Source organism: Oxyura jamaicensis, chromosome 1 (genome assembly GCF_011077185.1).
Source record: "Oxyura jamaicensis isolate SHBP4307 breed ruddy duck chromosome 1, BPBGC_Ojam_1.0, whole genome shotgun sequence".
NCBI lineage: Eukaryota > Metazoa > Chordata > Aves > Anseriformes > Anatidae > Oxyura > Oxyura jamaicensis.
Genome location: NC_048893.1, coordinates 53,941,417 through 53,959,778, shown reverse-complemented (window position 1 = coordinate 53,959,778; position 18,362 = coordinate 53,941,417). Strand labels below are relative to the sequence as shown.

At 40.8% G+C, this 18,362-nt stretch overlaps 1 protein-coding gene across 2 annotated transcripts; it reads right to left on the bottom strand.

Annotated features, from left to right (window-relative positions):
- Positions 1 to 1,440: 1,440 nt before the first annotated feature.
- On the bottom strand, positions 1,441 to 11,504 carry PVALB (parvalbumin). Of its 2 annotated transcripts, XM_035339972.1 has the most exons (5): positions 11,367 to 11,504; positions 10,835 to 10,902; positions 8,827 to 8,959; positions 8,287 to 8,396; positions 1,441 to 3,015 (listed from the first exon to the last, which is right to left on the bottom strand). In XM_035339972.1, the coding sequence occupies exons 2-5, from the start codon at positions 10,893 to 10,895 to the stop codon at positions 2,987 to 2,989; spliced, it is 333 nt and encodes a 110-aa protein (XP_035195863.1). In that variant the 5' UTR covers positions 10,896 to 10,902; positions 11,367 to 11,504; the 3' UTR covers positions 1,441 to 2,986. The 2 variants fall into 2 exon arrangements, with proteins under 2 accessions (XP_035195863.1, XP_035195857.1); XM_035339966.1 differs by lacking the exon at positions 11,367 to 11,504 and having other exon boundaries at positions 10,835 to 10,989.
- Between the last annotated feature and the right edge of the window lie 6,858 nt (positions 11,505 to 18,362).

The window sequence follows — 18,362 nt, the reverse complement described above, 5'->3', positions numbered from 1 at the left end:
AAATTAAGGTGAACGTTTCCTAGAAAAACTTCATTTCTCTCCTTTGCTTATGCATGTGAAAATTAACACATCTTTCTGTATGAAATAGTACATTACAGGGTAATGTGGATTTTTTTTTTTTTTTTTTGGTATTTGTCAAGCATATTATAATCTACACTCTGCTGAAGGCCCCATTTAATTTTGTAGCAAATTCGTCTTTCTTCAGTTTTCAAAGTAATTTCTGTGACAGCCTTAATGACATTAAAATGAATGATATGAAAATGAATGATTTAATACATTATAAAAAATGTTCAATTTTATATTTTACTGTAACTTTAAAATGCTGGTTTTAATTTTGCTGCATTTTGAGCTGCAGCTAGGTAACTTCCACCTAACAGAAGCAGTCGTGAAAATTCTGAGAGTTTTTCTTAATTGGAAATAGAACAATTCAAGATTTGGGGAAGGTCTGGAAGCAACATGGGAGGCAGAAATAAGAGTCTAAGATAAACACTGAGGAATCAACAGCCATAGTAATAGTTAAATAAATGATAAAACAGTCATTTTATGTTCAGGCAGAAATGTATTTTTATTAGACACCTCTTTGTTTTTCCTTTAGTTGTTAAGTCACAAAATACTGAAATTTGAACTTTGAATTTAAAATACAGTTAACAATAACTGTTTAAAACTGATTTTGTGAGTTTTGATGACATGGGGTGTCTAAGTATGGAAGCTGCATATTTGAATAAACTGAACAAATACATGGCTAGTGGGGTGTTAGTTCTTGTTTTGAATATCAAGTACTGTCTACCATGAAAAATGTAGGTTCTATTTTGGGTGCCTCTGTACCCATTGTAAGTGGTATCTGTATGTTAACATTTTCTATATGAAAGTAAAAGGATATTTCTTTTAATCTTATCCATTACTGAGTAGTGGAAATTTTTAGCTCAAATTTGGCCCTGAGTGTCACTTGTTCAGGAGTGGCTGAGGGAATAATGGGAAGAAAGACTGATGCGAGAATCAGTGGGGTCTTCAGACTTGTACCAGTAAAATATCCCCAGATATTTTACTTGTACCAGTAAAATATGTTTCTGTAACGTATTTTATTTCCAATAATTTCCTGTAAATAATTGTTTAGACTCATCAGTGGCTAGGTTTATTTGCATTTTGTGCTATTGTGCTATTTTTTGGTACAGCACTGGAAAAAAATAGTTTTCATGCCATACAGAGATGTATTAAATATAAGTCCTTGCTTGTTCAAAAATAGACAGAGAATATAAAAAGCTTTGATTATATAGTGATTTTTATGGCAATACTGTGATTCCGTGGACCTTTATTCATGACACTTCAGTAGCTGGATTCCTAATGTTTTTCTGTACCGCAGTATACTCTTGTAATTATGCTTTATTACCACTTGAGGTCAGCAACTGCCGAGAAAAAAATAAACAACCGGCTTCATTGCAATCCATTTTCATTTGCTTTATTTGGGTACTTAAAAATCAATACATTTTTTTTTCACATCCATATATACATTGTGCAAAACCAGAGGGTTTCTTTTGAATGAACAGCAGCTTCAGCAAAAAAAAAAAAATCTTCCTTGTAAGTGGCTATAGAGTGAAAATCTAGAATGGCTTTAGGGATTGTTTGTTGGCTTTGCAAGTAGCATTGGTAATTGCTGTGCCAGAGAATGGTATTCTGTACAATGTAATGGTGACAGTGTTTCAGTCGTACCTTTTTTTTACAATACTAATTAGTGATAATCAGAATGGAGCAAGGTATTATTGCTGCAGGGAAGAGTTCGGAATCAAAAAATGTCAAATATCCTTATTTTTTATTGCAGTAGTAATCAATGTTCTGTCAAGATGTGGGGAAAATGTTGCCTGAAAGTGATTTTTCCTCCCTCGTTTATTCTTTGATTTAAAAAAAAATAAGAGAGAAAAAGAAGAAAAAAAAAAAAAAAAAAAAATAAAAAGCAGTAGCTTGGTTTCAAAGGTACTGACCAGGATTTGGGAAATAAGGCTCTGCCATGGCTTACTATTGGCTAGTTACTTCCTTAGCTCGAGCCTCAGTTTCCTGTACTTAACTCAAAGAAAGTTATTTACCTTTTTTGGTAAAGTTTTAGAAGAGTTGTTTTTGATGGGATTTTTTTGATAAGCTAGTTTAACAACGGGAGTGTCAACAGCAGCATCACAGCCAGATCTTGGTGCTCCCTTTCCTGAAATTCCATTCTTTCTGTCCTAGATAGTTGTGTAAGACTGCTAGTAAATATATCCTGCATTTCAAAAGTGAACATATTTTAATAGATTATGAGGTTATCCATATTCATGATTGGCACTGATTGATATTTCTGTCAAATCTTTTAGCCAAAAATGCCCCTCCACCAGACAAATTTAGCAAATGATGCAAATAATTTACTGATCGCCAATAACTTACTGATCAACATGCAGCAGGGAGGATGTAGGCTAACAATTAGGAAATACGTTTTAGCTGTAACATTGATTAAGTCAAAAGAACAAGCTGCCAAATGAAGTTGGGTAATTGCCATCACTAGAGATTTTCCAGGCTATGAGTATGCACCCATCTAGTAGGGATGGCTTAAAAATAATGAAGTCCTTTCTGCCACGTTTCGGAACTTGAACTGAATTTGACTCATTTTATACACGTTTTATCCCAAATTATTATTATTATTAAAATTTCTTCCCACTTTACCCTAATTAGGGATAAAGCAGCAGGGGGATCAGCAGAGGGAGGGGGAAGTAGAATTTTCACTCAACGTGTGTCAAGCCTATATGAAATAAGTGATAGTGAGAGAGAATAAAGCCCAGATTGATGTGACCTTTATTATTTTAACAGTGTCTTTCAGCACAATTACAGAGTTGCAGGATTGCAGAGAACAGAGCTGGAGTATAAAATAGCATAAATAAATAGAACAGGAGCCAAAGCAGTCAGCAGGAGGTGGTTGGAATTGGGCAGTGAAGGATGGGTGAAGGGTTTGCATTGGTTAAAGCCTTTATGATTCAGCCACCATAGTTGCAAATTCTGGAGAAGGGAAAAAAAAAATATTAAAAAAGGAAGGTGTCAAGAAGGAGGAAGCATATTACAATGATTACAGAGTCACTGATGTAGCAGAAACGTCACAATAAAAGAAGAGCAAAGAAACCCAAGTTAATTAAAGTGAAAGTATGACTTAGGAAATCTTATAGTGACATGAAAGAATTTTCTGAGGCTAAGGGAAAGGAATGCTATACATGCCAGACTGTCAAAAATGTCCACTGCTTTTCAGGTGAAGAATTTGATTAGTTTCCTGTTATTCCTTTGTAAATCTCAATGGGATGAATGCAAGAATTCAAAATTTAATTTTGCAGTCATATAAATTTCCTTTATATCAAAGTTTGGCAAAGAGACTCATTAATGAGTCTTTCAGAGTACTTATGTCCCTATATTATAAGTATATTACATTCAAACTGGATTTTGTACTGGCAAACTGATGGAAAATGACAGATTACAGAAAGAACAGGCTGACTCTGCTGTAAAAACCTACATAGCAATCTTGGCCACACTGGTGATAATGAGAAAAATTCATGTGATTTCAAAGGGCCCTGTAGCTTTTACTGGTGTTACATCCATAATATTTATATAAATGTATCTATTTGCAGTTTGGGGTTATTTTATGCTTTAATATATAGAATGCCTTCCAGCAGGGTGATAAAGCATGGAAAAGGCACATTTGTATCTCAGTAAGTAGCTGCCTGGCCCGCTGCACTCTGTGAATATTGTATTACCCATGGAGGTTAAAATTCCTAGCTCCATCTAACCTTGGACCATTCACACATGAGGATACCTTGAACAGTAGTTGTGTGTGCCTCAGAGCGTTAAAAATGAAAGGCTGGAGGGAATCCCAAGAAGGGAAACAAAGATGATAAAAGGATTAGAGGATACACAGAGTGGTTTATGGGTTTAACGTAATCAGCTGAGGGGAAAATGACAAATAGGGGAAGTAGCCATCTGTAAAGGCTCAAGAGGACATTATTGAAGTTTGACATAATGAAGAGTAATGTCTTTCAACTAAAAGAGGTAGAAGGCAAAATTAGGCATTTTAGAGAACATTCAGATGTTCAGCTGAAAAATGCTCATCTCTAAATCAGTGAAATCTTTACTGATTGGTTTGTACGAACAGATAGCACTATTGATAGACATGTCCAGAAAACATTTTGCCAAATACTGACAAGCCAGACTGAGAAATAAGTGTCAGAGGGTTTAAATTAAATCCACAATTGTCCATCATTTTGAAAGATGTAAATCCAAATTAGGATTAGTTATGCAGATTACTTAACATAAAACATGCATAAATCCTCTACATAGTGGGGGTACATAGATCGAAAGTGTTGCAAACTGAATTTAAGAGATAACATAAAGCACTTGTGATAGAAACCCAGACTATTCTGGGCAGAAAAGGAAAATAATGATTATTAAATCACTGTGTGAATAAATCCTACAGCGAGAAACATGAACTCCCAGGGATGAAACCTTTCCAAAAGGGAAAACTAACAATGCATATTCTATTAGAACAAGTTGTCGTACTTGCTACTGCTAAATTAAATCCTTTTTAAAGCAAGTTGTATCTACAGAATATATCTGGAAAAGGTTATTTAACTTGCAGCCAAAATTTTTCTATAATACATTATGATAGTAATATTATCACTTAATGGCAATATATTTCAAGGGTACTTTCTGATAGCCACCAAACCGTAAAATAGTCCTTCATGAATAGCTACCATGCACTTTATACTTTTTCCAGGATTTTCAATGTACTTTAAATATTTCAGAGATGTTCCAGTTGAATGATTTCATTAACTAGTTTGCCATTTATTTTCATATGAAGGTTAGCTCCACCGCTGTGTTAGGAAGCATATGCATATATGCAAAACTCCTGAGATAAGGCACTACACACTAGCCCCTGCATGTTGGGCATTTTTGTCAATGTTTATTGGCTATAAATGGCCTGTTAATGAGATAAATCTTCTGACTGACTGCATCCTCTTCTCCAGTCGCAACTTGCCTTGCAAACAAAATTAATAATGCCCATATAGTAGTTTTCAATTACGGGTGCTAGTCTATTTTGTCAGATAAAGTAATTTTTCTGACCAGATTTTTTTTTTTTAAAAATGTTATCAAATCTATTTAGGAAACTTTGTAAACAATGACCTAAAATAATTTATTTCAGAAAACATTAGAGCAAAAAGATGGTTAAGAAAAGAAAAACTTCCAAAAGGTTTTTTCTCTTTTGTGATGACTTTTATCTGTGTCAAGGTCATGATTTACCAGTTGTAATTTTGAATGTACAATGCCTCATTTTAGCAACTTTTTAAGAAAATACCTGAAATATTCATAAATATTTTTAGAAGTTGAACTGTATTGAGTAAAAGACTTTGACTTACAGTATTTATTTATTTATTTATTTATTTATTTATTTATTTTTGATTTGTTCTATCTATGGTGCCCACTCTTTGAAAATTCCCTATGTACTTTCTGAAGTTTATTGAAAAACAAAAGGCAGGTAATGTGTGTCTACTGCTAGCACTCAGAACAGATTTCAAAAAAAAACATTTTGAGCAGAAATTTTCATTTTTGTTTCTACCTCTGTCCTGACAGTTCTGCTTCAGCATCATTTCCCAATCCGATCTGAAAGCTAATGTTCGTAGTTTTATTAGGTAACCTGGATTTCGCCTGCGTTTTTTCCAGATTCCTCACCTTCTGTTCATGTCAATGGAAAATGGAGGGGGCTTGGCATCACACAGAAGGTGATCGTGTCTTGCATGAACATGCTACACATTTTCAACTGTTTGAAACTGGCAAATCAACCTCAAATTACAGATCTTGAAACAAGTGGTAAATTGGCAAATTAATTTCAGAGCTAAACTGTTTTGCAGAAATTAAAAAAGGCCTTGAGCAGCAGACCTAAGAGAAAAACATGTACTAACAGAAGAAATGCTGATTAGGAAGTTGAGAATAATGTTTGTGATGATACAGCTGAGATATGATTCTATGAGGTGGTAAAAAAATCCAGGAAACCCAGCTGCTATGGGCTGAGTTCAAGGGACAGAGTTCAAGGGCCATCTTGTGAATTAGCATTAACTGCTATGAAAGGCTTTGTGTTCATGCTCATTTAGTGACATATGAGGCTGGTTGAAACTAGGGGTAAAGGTGGTGAAGGTGGTGCCCTGACAAGGAAACAAACCAATGGTTTGTAAGAGAAATACAGCATTACAATATTGAATATTAATGTGATGTACACTTGTGCTTTGCATTTTATTTAGGTAGGCAGTTATAATCTGGAGTTGGATTTATGAACCAAAGGAAAAGGTGTGAAGTATCTGTCATCCTCACCTTTTGGTCACCGTCCCAGCTTTTAACTTTGCATGTATTTCAAGCCTTTCCGGTGTAATAGTTTGTTGCTGGCGTCATATTTAAGAAACAGAAAAGGAACATATGCTTTATAGTAGGGATATGGTTAGAAAATGCAAAATGGAAAAAATAAATAAATAAACCACTTTCATTCTCATTATCTAGTGTAAATTCAGAATAGTTCCAGCTCAGAGTTAAGGAAGAGTAAAAGCTGCAGAAGAAAGAGGTAGGGAAAAGGGGAGGTGTTTCCTATCGCTTATTAGGTACCAACTTTCAGGCATTGTTTCAATTAAAAAAAAAATTATAGTCAATCTTGCATCAACATATTAGTGCTGTGTTCTTTCATATAAGCCAAAATGATTCTGCAAAGTATTTATTTTATTCCAATTGAGGTAGTTTTTCGTTTGCAGCCTTCTGGGAGTAACTGAGAATGTATCTGATGTGAGGTTGCCCAATCAGCTGCAAGCTTACTTACCTGAATCAAGTTTTCTTCTGAAAATTGTGCCCACTAATTTTAGTATCAGTGCCACTCATTTTAATGGGAATGAGAAGGAACCATATAAAACAGCATATGAAATGTCAGATAATGACACACTCCTCAGGCTCAATAATACTGCTGAAGTTTAGCAGAAATTTCCCCTGGATGCTTCACAATTGCTCCTCTGCAACCATAATATAATCATGATCTGATAAATAAAGAGGCTTTAGACTGGAAACAGGATCATAGTCGCTGATATGCCAGTGTGCTATGAATAGGCCACTTAGCTGATACATCACCTGACTAACGTCTGTGGATGATGGTATAAGCCATTTTTTGAGCTTCTAAACTAGGAGACAATGTTAAATAGCCTCATTATTTCTTTTATTCCTTTCTTAATTGCTTTTTATTTGGACATAATCTCAGAGATCAGGTAACAAATATATTTATATATTTTTTTAAGATATGTTTAGATCCTATCATATGGCTTATCAGTAAGGTGAAAACTTAGCAATTGCCTGCTGTCTGGGTGATTTAGTACTCTCACCGCAAACCCCTGCTATTATCTCCTGCGGTGAGGAAAGATGTAATTCAGAAATGCATCTCTTCATGTCTCTTCCAGTGTGTCTCAGGGATACAGAGGGAAAAAAAAAAAAGGAAAAGTATTTTTTTGTTGTTTTGTGGCCTAATTTGATTTATCCCAATGGGGAACTGAAGACAACATTTATTTTATTTTATTTTATTTTATTTTTTTTTAGCAATATTGTGAGAGAAAATTTTTCCCCTCTCAGTTCTCATACTTAGAAAAAGGGAGTGACAAGCTTTCTTAGCTGTGAAGACCCACATAAGAACTAGCAAAAACTGGATAGACTGTTATAGTATAGAAGTGCCATCCCAGACTGACTGTACTTTGAATTTTAAGAACATTGTGAGACTTTGGATGACCTAACAAAGCATTATTTTTTTTCTTTACTAATCATCAAGGAGAAATGCAGATATTCTTTCAGATCTTTAGAAAAATCTGCAAGATTTTTGCTTCTCTTCTCTAAGACTAAGGGGCATAGTCAAGCCCCTCTTTAAAGTCTCAGTGTCCTGACCCTCACCACACTGAAATCAACAGAAAAAATAAACTGATTTTAAAAGAAGTTGTGTTGTACTTAGCCTTGTGCTGTAGGGTGCCTTAACTACATCTCGGTTTCTGTAAGCTCTTGCCCCCTCTAGTGTCAGAATTCGGCTCCTGTTTCCCTAAAGCCTGCAAGTAAGGTATGGAAAATGTAGCAAGACTTCACATCTCATTAAATCCAAATTGTGCCCTTCAGAAGGTCACAGCCCCCAGTGTTTCCTAGAGTTACCCAGTTCTTGTTATGTAAGAGCAATATAGTAATATTCGATTTTTACTAGCAAAGTTTATTTCTCTAGTTACATACCATCAGCGCCAATTTTACCATCACCGTCCTTATCTCCAGCAGCCAGAAGAGCTTTTGTTTCTTTGTCTGATAGGTCTCTGCCATCTGGGGTAAAGCCCTTCAGTACAAACCTAAAGAGGAGGCAAAAAGAATGTATGGAAAAAAGAAAGAAAGAAAGAGGTCTTTTTCAGAACTGTTTTACTTTGTATTTATTTGCATCACTGTTTTGATATATGATGTGGAATCCAGATGGATATAGCCCTCTTTTTTTGTCAGTCAGGAAGAGTGCTTTACTCTGAAACTTCATTTTAACTGAAGAGCTGTCTGTGAGGTATTGATAATTCATGTGTTTGAGGGATCCTGCAGTGAAAGCTACAACTAGTACCTCCAACACACTTTAGGACATATAATCAGCAAACAACTGATTACTGTACACAAATACTAGGCAGGAGATTGAACTGTATGTATGTTATTATATAGAGTCTTGTGGGAAAAAAATAAAAAATAGGGAATTAGATTCTTAAGGTGAGATTATTTGAGAAAGGACATATCTTTACTTACTTTAATTCCTCCTCTTCAATGAAGCCACTCCGGTCCTTATCAAGAATATGGAAAACCTTCTTCACATCTTCTGGGCTCTTCTTTTTCAATCCTACCATCTCGAAAAACTTCTTGTAGTTAAAAGATTCAGCTGCTACAGGAGATGAAAAGCCAGACAACTGCTTAGAAAAATCATTAAAACATACACACATACATTTTCTTTCTTACTGCTGCATGTCCTACCCTGGGAGCCAAAAGTAAATTCTAGCCTAGCTGTGGTAGGAGCTAGATATCTGCACTGTAATAGTCCACGCTTCACAAACACTAATTTAAATAATCAAAGGGTGAAAGGGTCAGTGTCTCTGTTTTGCAGATGAAGAGCTAAGCTAGAGAGGGATGGAGACCTGCCCAAGGTCACGAAGAAATTCTGTGACAGAGTTGGAAACTGAAGTCTAACCTGCTTGCTCTCATTTCAGTGTCTTAATTCCCCCCGCACCCTCCTTTTTTCCCCAAAGTTTTACACTAAAACAGTCTTCTGAGACCGAACCCTGACTGTTAGATCACTGCCACTTTTTGACATTTCCACCCCTGGAAAAAAAAACTCTTACTCACCCACGGAGCCTAACACTGACAAAATCTGTTTCAGAGCACATGGCTATTTCAGTTCTGTTCTGTTTTTCCTGAAGACTTACTCAAAATCAGGGAATTGCATTTCTGCCTCTAAAGACATGTGCAATCGTGATTTGTAAGATCAGGCACTGCAAGGGAGCGCTGTGCTCTGCTGCCTGCAGGACCTTGTAGGCACAGTCACCGGGGAAAAAACAGAGCCCTGGAAATCGGAGAGGGGATAAATGGGTTTACCTGTTCCACCTCTCCTGTCCAAATGCACCTGCATTTGTCCTACCCAGATAACCTTAAATCTAATAGAGTGACCTCCAAGACATGCTGTGGACTTATTTATTTATTTTAAATGCATCCTTATTCCTACCGCAGCTTTTCCTATTACATAAAATTAAGGAGGCTCAGTCATTCGGGATCTGCTTGAATGAGATCTGTCATTAGTTGCTCCTAATTGCATCTGCTCCGGGACTTGGAGACGGCCCTAGAAGAATGGAAGCTAATGAGAAAAACAGCTGCTGGATGGAGCAAAGCAGTTTGTTGGTCCCTGCGACTCTCCGGCTGCTGAGTTTGTTCGGGCTCAGCGGTTTTGCACTTGTGCCTGTTTGGGAAGGTCACAGCACAGAGCGGGAGAGAAAGAGGCTGCTATCCCGGGTCGTAGGGGCAGCCAGGTGGTTTGGGGAGCAGGGAGCAACCTTAACACTCTGGGGCTCCGGAAGCACCAAGGGGGGGTGCTGTCAGCTTTCAGGGGTCTCCATGAATAAATGAGATAGGGGATATCTGAAATCTGGAGGAGTCTGCGAGGGATGCATTGACCGCTGCAGACATTTGTCCTGCAGAAAGCTTCTGCAGTCCAGCAGTGCACCCGCTTGCTCTGCTACGGAGCCTTCTGCTCCATCCCGAAAAGCAAAGCCCACCCGAAGGGGGTCCGCAGAGAAAGAAAGAAAAGAGCGGTTCCTTGTCTCCTTGAAACGCGAAGGAGCAGTTCTGCAAGACTTGAAACTGAATGTCGGGGGTGACGGATAAGCTGTCGCCATCCACGGCTGGCTCCCCTGTCCTGCATCAGGACGCAATCCGCCCTAGTTCGGCCAGGGTTTTGTTCCCTCAGAAAGTCTCCTGTCGTTAGAAGCAAAGTCTGTCTGCAGTCACTGCTTGCCTCCCTTTAAAAATGAATGAGTATTTCTCCTCTGTAATGTGCAGAGCAACTTTGCTGAGGATGCAGCCCTGTGCTTGATAAACCTGTCATGCCTCCGCTGCACTTCTGAAAACACATCCTCTTTGATATTTTATCTAGCCGGATCCTCTAATCTTCCCCGAGCTGAAAAAAATCCACCGCTATCCTAGGCTGAAGAGACGAAAGGGAGGAGAAAAAATGAAAAAAAAAAAAAGAAAGAAAAAAAAAAGCACTCACCTGAAAAGGCTCCCACTGCCTTCTTGATATCCTCAGCGCTGAGCACGTCAGTCATAGCCATCCTGCAACTGTTTGAACAGGGAAGCAAGTGCGAAAAGATTAAAAAAGTGCTTTTCTCATCATTTCTGCTCATATGACCAAAGCTGCAGTGCTGTGTGGGGATGGCACACCGGGAGAGGCTGGCCCGGCGCCAGCTCCGTTAGCGGCGTGTGGCCAAGTGCCACGGGGCTGGGTCGCCCCCCGGTCCCGCTGCGGGGAGGAGGGGGACGGGAATGCCTTTTAGTGGGGCTGGGGAAGGGAGGGAAGTAAAAAGGGGAGGGGGGGGGCTCGCCCCCAGCGGGAAATTTGGAGGCTGAGCCTCGCTGGAGCAGTGCCAGAGCAGAGGGGGAGTTGTGCCAAGGTCAAGTTCTCGGGTGCGGTGGAAGAGCCGATGGTGCAGAGCCGGGTCCTTTTTTTTTTTTTCTTTTTTTTTTTTATTATTATTATTCTTTTTTTTCTTTTCTTTTCTTTAGGAAGTCGGGACGAGATTTACCGGTTAGGTTCGGTGACGACCGAGGAGCTGCGGCATATGCCAAGCTTCAAGCCGCTCTCGGGGTCGGCGAGCGAATGTAATGGAGCTTTGGAGCATTTGCCGTGCCGTTCAGAGCCTTGAGACGTCTCCCCCCTTCTGCCTCCCCCCACCCCTCCCCTTCGCGCACCCGTTCCTTTTAGACCTCGTTTCTTTCGGGCCACTCCATATTAAGCATCATCCTCGCTGAATTAATTATCACATCCCTGCGAATCCCACAGCTCCCGGTTGTAATGCACAATATGCTGCAGAGCCTTCCGCGACACGATGTGGCGAGGCGAGACGGGAGGGTGACAACGCGCTCGTGCCGGGCTCCTGTGCAGCGCCGGGGACCTCGGGAGGGGACCGGGAGCTCCCCGGCATCGTCGGAAGAGCCGGCACCAAGCCTGAGGAAGCCCAGCCTGTTTTCTGGCTTTGCTTTGCCCCAAAAACCCGTTCCCGTTTCTCGCGGCAAGCGCGGCAGGTAGCGCAACTCGGGCTGCGGGATGGGCAGGAGCCAGCAGGCTGAGGCAGCCAAGGTTTTAGGGCCCTGTAGTAGGGCAGAGCTCGGCAGGACCATCATGGGCATCTCAGAGTGGGCATCTCAGGGTGGACATCTCAGTGTGGGCATCTCAGTGTGAGCATCTCGGCTTTAGGAAGGACGTGGGAGGGAGGCAGCGTGGCCGCAGCATCCCCGCGCTGCTCTCAGCAGATGAATCCCGACCCAATAACGCGCCGGCCCCTTGTCCTGAAACGAGATAGCGGCCTGGGAAAGGAGGAGGAGGCTGCTGCGAAAGCTCTGCTTCCCCTCCGCAATCCCTCAGCGCTTTTTTTTTTTTTTTAAAAAAAAAAGTACGAGCCCCCAGCCTCTTCTCCGCGGCCCAAGTTCAGCTCCGACGGGTGAGTCATTAGCGTGCCACTGAGCGCAGAAGGGCGGAGGAGGAGGTGACATTGGGGTCCCATTTTTTTTTTTCCTCTTCCTTTTCTTTTTTAAACAGAGTGCCTTCGTTGTGGGAGGGACTGTCATTCTTCTCTCCTTGGATTTTTTTTCCTTCCCCCTATTTCTATATATTTCCTAGGATACAAGAGAGGCTTTGTTTTCTCCAAGGACAAACAGCGGTGATGGATGGGGGAGCGGAGTCCACCTCCCTCGGGAAAACGGGCAGGGCCGGGGCTGTGCTCGGGGCCCTGCCTTTAGCAGGGTTGAGCTGGGAGGATGGGGCTGGGAAAGCCTCGCGTAGCCCAGGTTTAAACCCGGTAGCCTGTTTTACACGGGTCGAATGCGGTCCCATCAATGCACAGTTCTCTATGAGAGATATCAACGTGCTGGTTGCATGATCTTCTGTAAGTGGGTGGCGTCTCTTTACTTCTCCTTAACCGATGGAAGAGAGAAAAGCCCCTTCTTTTTTCGAGTGGAGACGCCTCCAGCCTGACCCGACATCCTCATCCACCTCTCTTTGCCAAGCTCAGCATCGGTGCGATCTGCACAGGAGCCGGGCTTCCCTCTCCACGCCTTCTTCCCTTTCCTACGACCCTATTGCAAGCCCCTCGATGATGTTCCCTTTCCCTTGGAGCCCCAGCGCCTCCTTTCAGGTCCCTACAACCAAGGGTGGCCGCTGCCCATCCGCCGGGAGAGTCGTATTTCGGTGTCAGCCCCGCTGTGCTGACCACGCATCGATTTTGGAGGGCTGCCCCCGCCAGCAACACAAGCCCGTAGCAGACTCCTCCTGCGCGCAAGGGGCCTGAGCGTAGAAAGAAACGAGTGAGAGGTGCCAAAAAAACAAATCCAGCTTTGAGGACAGCCAGCAGCCTTCTAGAAGCTCTGAACCTCCAAGCTTTAGTCAAGGCTGGCATGCTACTCTGATAGAAAAGGTGTTTCACGAATCGGCAGCTTCACGCCCGACCCTTCGCCTTTTTTCCATCATCCCTCCGAGATGAGTGACGCGTTTTTCTTTCTTGCTGAGGTTTTGCCAATTTTGCTGCCTGAACGATTTGCAAAATCGACACCGTGGATTCCCAAGTTGACTGCACAGAAGCTTTCGTATAGCTCAGCTCCCCCTTCCACTAGCGCCGGAATGCTAGTGAAGTAAACCATCATGGAAATGAAGTAGAAATCAAGCCCCCCTCGTCCAAAGCAAGCGAGTCAGGGAGAGTTGAATGAACAGCAAGAAGCCCCCACGCCAAAGTTCAAGCTTCAGACAAGCAGAAAGCCGGGAGTTCCTTGCAAAGAGGGTGACACCTTTCATCTTCCTAATGAGCCCATCAAGGAGAGCAAATCCATCCCATCGCTTACAGCAAAGACCGATTTCCTTTCTGCCATGTGTTTTGGAGCTTTCTTTTCTTTTTACCTGTGGTGTATGACCGAGCACTTCAGTAAATCCCCTCCAACGAGCCCTTAAGTTCTCGTTCACTTTCTCCCCTCCCTTCCCTCTTTTGTTATTTAAATTTTCTCACTTTCTCCCTGCTTTTTCTTCTCGCTCCCCCTCAACTCGTTCACCCATTTCCCCCTCCTAACGGCCCTTTCTTCTCAGTTGGAGTCTTATCGGCGGGAAGCCACTCCTCTGTGCTTGGAAGATTTGCACCTCTTTGTCTCTCGGGTTTTGGTTGTGGGAAGGGCTCTAGGGCCGGAGGGATGGAGGAATTTCCTTATTTATTTCCCTTCAGGCAAAGGTCCTGGGTTCCTGCAGGGAGCAGGCGAATCCACGTTGGCTATGGAAGTCTGAACGTTTTCTTGCTACTTACCTTTCGGGTCTCTCCCAAGGAAGCTTGAACAGGTTGTTAGATGTGGAGGTGGTCAAAAAGAGGTGAAACTCGGGGTAGGAACCCCCTTTATATAACCTCTCTCGCTCCTTCTATTTTCGGCAGGTGATACCCACTCCTCAGTGGTATCAGGTATTCAGGGATTTTGGTGACGGTGTCACATTTATCTTTCGCTTAAGTAATCAAGGAACGCTATTAATAATCCTTGGCACTCACCTTCCCCTGGCTGTGAAAACCTATTACCTCGGCAAACCGACGAGGGAACTTTATTGATAAGGGAGAGGCAGGAGGGCTCTTCATCTCCCAGCAGACGAAGGCGGCTTCAGAGAGACCCATCGCGGTGAATCAGGTTCAGCTTCGGGGACGGGACTCTGCTCAGAAGGAAGGGGCCAGGAAGATGCAACCACCCGGTCAGAGAGAAGAAAAGCGAAGACATTCAGGAGTTTGTCCTTTTTTCCCTCCAGCTCTGGCAGACACTGCTCGAAACAAGAGGAAACAGCCCTAAGCTGCCTCCCGCACCTAAGGCTGCAACATTCGGCTCTCCCTCCTGGCCTTGGCAGAAGGCAGAAATACTTTCTATTTATTTATTTATTTATTTATTTATTTTTCTTGTACAGGCCACAGCCAAGATGTGGTCGTCTTTACCGCAGGGTATTCAGAGAGGTGCTTCCTGCAGGCAGCAACAAGCTCCATTCAGGTAGTGTTGGTTGTTCATCCTTCCAGGGGCATCCAAAATCTCTGATCTGGGCCACGCTGGACAAGAAACCTAAAAAAAATTACAACCTGAGCTTACCTAGGAGAGGCGGAGGGTTGTAAATGAAGAGTTACTGTATATACAGGCATAAAAAGTTCACTGAAATCTTTTCAGCATATGAATTCTCTTTATGCCAAATTGCTTATTTGGGGGAAACATACCTTTGAAGATGCTTCTATTTTCTGCTCTATCAAGCAATAGCAACAATAAAAATGCCATTGAGACCTATTCGCTGCTCTGTAATCCACCTGGGGACACTTTTCTTGATCTTTTTTTTTATTATTATTATTATTTTATTTTTATTTTTATTTTTTTTTTGCAAGGAGAAACATTTTACAAAGGACTGTGAATCATATTTATCCGGAGTATATTCTTAAGTAAGAAAATATCTTTTCAGTTGCAGGATGCAAACCCAGCAGCTGGTAGGTTAAAAAGTGACCAAGGCTGTTGTGATACAACTGAAATTATCTTGCAGGAAAGGCAGGTGCTGCAAAAATGAGATTTGATTTTTCTATCTTGATTAATTGATCCTAGAAGGGAGGAAAGATAATTGAGGTTTGTATGGGATAAGAAAATTTAAAAATATTTTGCTAATGCCAGCATCATTTTGATGCCGAGTTCTGTGAAAAATTGGAAATTCTCCAGGAGCTTTAGATAATTTCAGAAGAGGGAAACTTTATTGAATCAAATATGACAAGGGTTAATTTAATCAGTTTAATATTCTCTCTCCCGTGTATTTGTATTACATTTCCTTTAGTGGTCTTCGATTTTTGCTTGTGCTACAGTTAGTGGGGAAAGTGATGTTACATTTCAGGTACCCTCCTTCCTTCCTCACTTTGACAAACACTCTCTCTGTGCCCTAGCTTAGAGCAGGTGAGACTTTATATTAATTGCCTTGTGAAATTTCTGACTCTTGTGGTTCCACAAACCGTGTGCTGCCTTTGGAGCAGTATGATTCATCGTACGCTCTTTGCTACGTTCAGTGATGTGGAGTTTGCATTACACTTTCACATACTATACACCTCTGATGTAGTACCATGATTAGATTCTGGTTTAGAGATACCAGCATCTTGTGGTTATTAGCAGGATGCCGTATTTCCATGTGGTAGCAGGCAGAGCAATGTTTCCCTCTTATCTTCTTTTGGCAGCTTAGAGGGGATATGGATTGTAGGGCCGTCTTTTTGTCCGCCGGAGTGTGACTTCCATTTCTGTCTGATCCATTGGAATTAGTGCATTTGTCCACTGGTGAAAGGAGAGCAAGTGCAGAGCTAGCCATGATTCCTCTGTGTAATTCAGCCGTGAGAAAGGATTTCCACTAATCAGGATAGCTTTCTTTAGCTTTCTTATCCATTTACTTAGCTCCCGCTAATGCTTATTTGCAAAGAGAGAAGCAGACTTATGACCTCCTCAGATAGTGAGGTCTGTGTTATATGTCAAGTATCTCATTAATTAAAATGTTTGCTCTTTTTTTTTTTTTTTTTTTTTTTTTTTGGTGAGAAAAATACGTTCAAAATCTGATCCTTCTAGGTTATTAGTACAAATCTGGCTGAAGCTGAAAGACATAGAGCATCGTGGCAACATGGCATCTGATCACTGAGAGTTCACCTATGTGAAGTGATAGAATTTAGGGAGGATGTTTGTCTTACAGCAGTCATCATCTCAGTCAGGTTCATTCAGGAAAAAAATAGGACTGGGCTTCCCCTTTGAGATACCTATACACTGCAGAGCTAATTGGGACTCTCATCCTTTTTCACTTCTTTTTTCACTTCTGCCACACAAACAACTGTAATCTGAGTAATAAGGACCTTCAAGTCCATATCAGCCAATGTACCTGAAATTTTTGGTCTTAGCATCATGTGCATTACTGGCACTTTAAAAAGGAAGCTTATCCTGCTTCTATCTTCTGTGTCTAGTACACGTAAGCCATATGACATCTCTTATTTGAAAGCATATTCTAAAATTCAGAGGTTTCATTGATAAAAAAATCTTGTCTTGGTGTCTTGGTTGCCAGTTAACATTTCTGCTATATTTTTAGCTTACCAGTCTTTCATATACATTTTTGTATAAGTCTTCTTTTTGTACTGTCTTTTTCACTGTTTATGCCTTCCATTTGATTTTACAGTTATAATGTCCTCCAGCCCTTAGGTGGGCTATGGCCTCTATACAGAATTATCTGTTTTACATCTTTCCTCATGAATCAGTCTCTCTAAACTTGTAATTTTTTTTTTTCCTGTTTGTTTTCGGTATTCTCACAGTTCTGTTGATATTTTTGTGGTTGTGTGGTGCCCAGCATAATACAGAGTTACTTTGCTGTCTGAGCTTGTAAAATATTCTAAAATATCTGTTATAGTCTCTAACCTGTTCCTAGGATATAAGCCAAGAATGAAAAATCTGGTTGAATTTGCTGCAGTCCAAGACACATATGTGCCCATCCACACTGTATTTAGATTTGGAAACAATTCCCACAACCACTTAAAATCTTAAAATAAATAAATAGACAAATATTGCATGCCTGCTGTATATTTCAGAAGAACATCTTGAAGCATTTTATAGCCATCATTCATTATATGGGAACCCCTTCATCTTCCTCTATAGGAAAGCTCAGCAAACCTCACCTAAGTTTAGAGGCAGCATAGGTATGCTTACAATGGCATTATTTTCTTTGGTGTTTTCTTCGTACATTAAGACGTAAATCTATGTTTTTTCCTCCTGCTCTTGCTGTCAGACTTGCTCCTTCTTACAGTATCCCTGGTATATAGTCCTCTTACGTATTACTTCTAAATAAAGGGAGGAAGCAGTGTCATTTTGTTGTTTATCTGAACTGAAATGAGATGCTTTAGCTGCTCCATATAACCATAAACCATACAATATTGGGGTTCCGGATCCTAGAAATGCTGTACCAAATGTCTTTTGGAGAAGTGGGAGTGAATATTAGTTTTTATTAACATAACTTAACCGGGAGTTATTAGGAAGATGAAATATCATTGCCCACATTAGAAGTTGTCCAGAATTTTAGGGCAAACCTCTCCTGGAGAAAGGAGCACTAAACCTTTCATATTGGTGAGTACCACTTGCAACTTTTTCAAAGGATGCACATACACTGTAAAGAAAGTAGCACCTATTAAACGTATTCTGGCAAACTGTTTGCCAAGGATTTTGTGGTGCTGAGAGCTTTAAAGTGTTGAAGAGGGGAACAGTCAGATTTGTGGAAGAGAGACCCAGTGGAGGTTACCAAACTTATGTAGACCACATCCAGCCTGGGAAGTTCCTGAGCAAAAGTGGTTGGGATTTGGAGTAGAATTAGTCAAAAGTTTCATAATGTGTTTGCCTTTTGCTTACATTGTTCCAAAGGCTTTTGTATTTGTCCATGGTTAGGGACAGGATTCTGGGCTAGAGGAAACTTCCTTTCCTTTCCTTTCCTTTCCTTTCCTTTCCTTTCCTTTCCTTTCCTTTCCTTTCCTTTCCTT

Excerpts from the sequence above, each read along its gene's own strand:
- PVALB (XM_035339966.1), bottom strand. The coding sequence starts at position 10,967 with ATGAGCAGAAATGATGAGAAAAGCACTTTTTTAATCTTTTCGCACTTG. Across the intron at positions 8,397-8,826 it reads ATTGAAGAGGAGGAATTAAA|GTTTGTACTGAAGGGCTTTA; the intron begins GTAAGTAAAGAT and ends CCTCCTCTTTAG. Across the intron at positions 3,016-8,286 it reads TGGTAAAATTGGCGCTGATG|AATTTGCAACTATGGTGGCT; the intron begins GTATGTAACTAG and ends TCCCTTCTCCAG.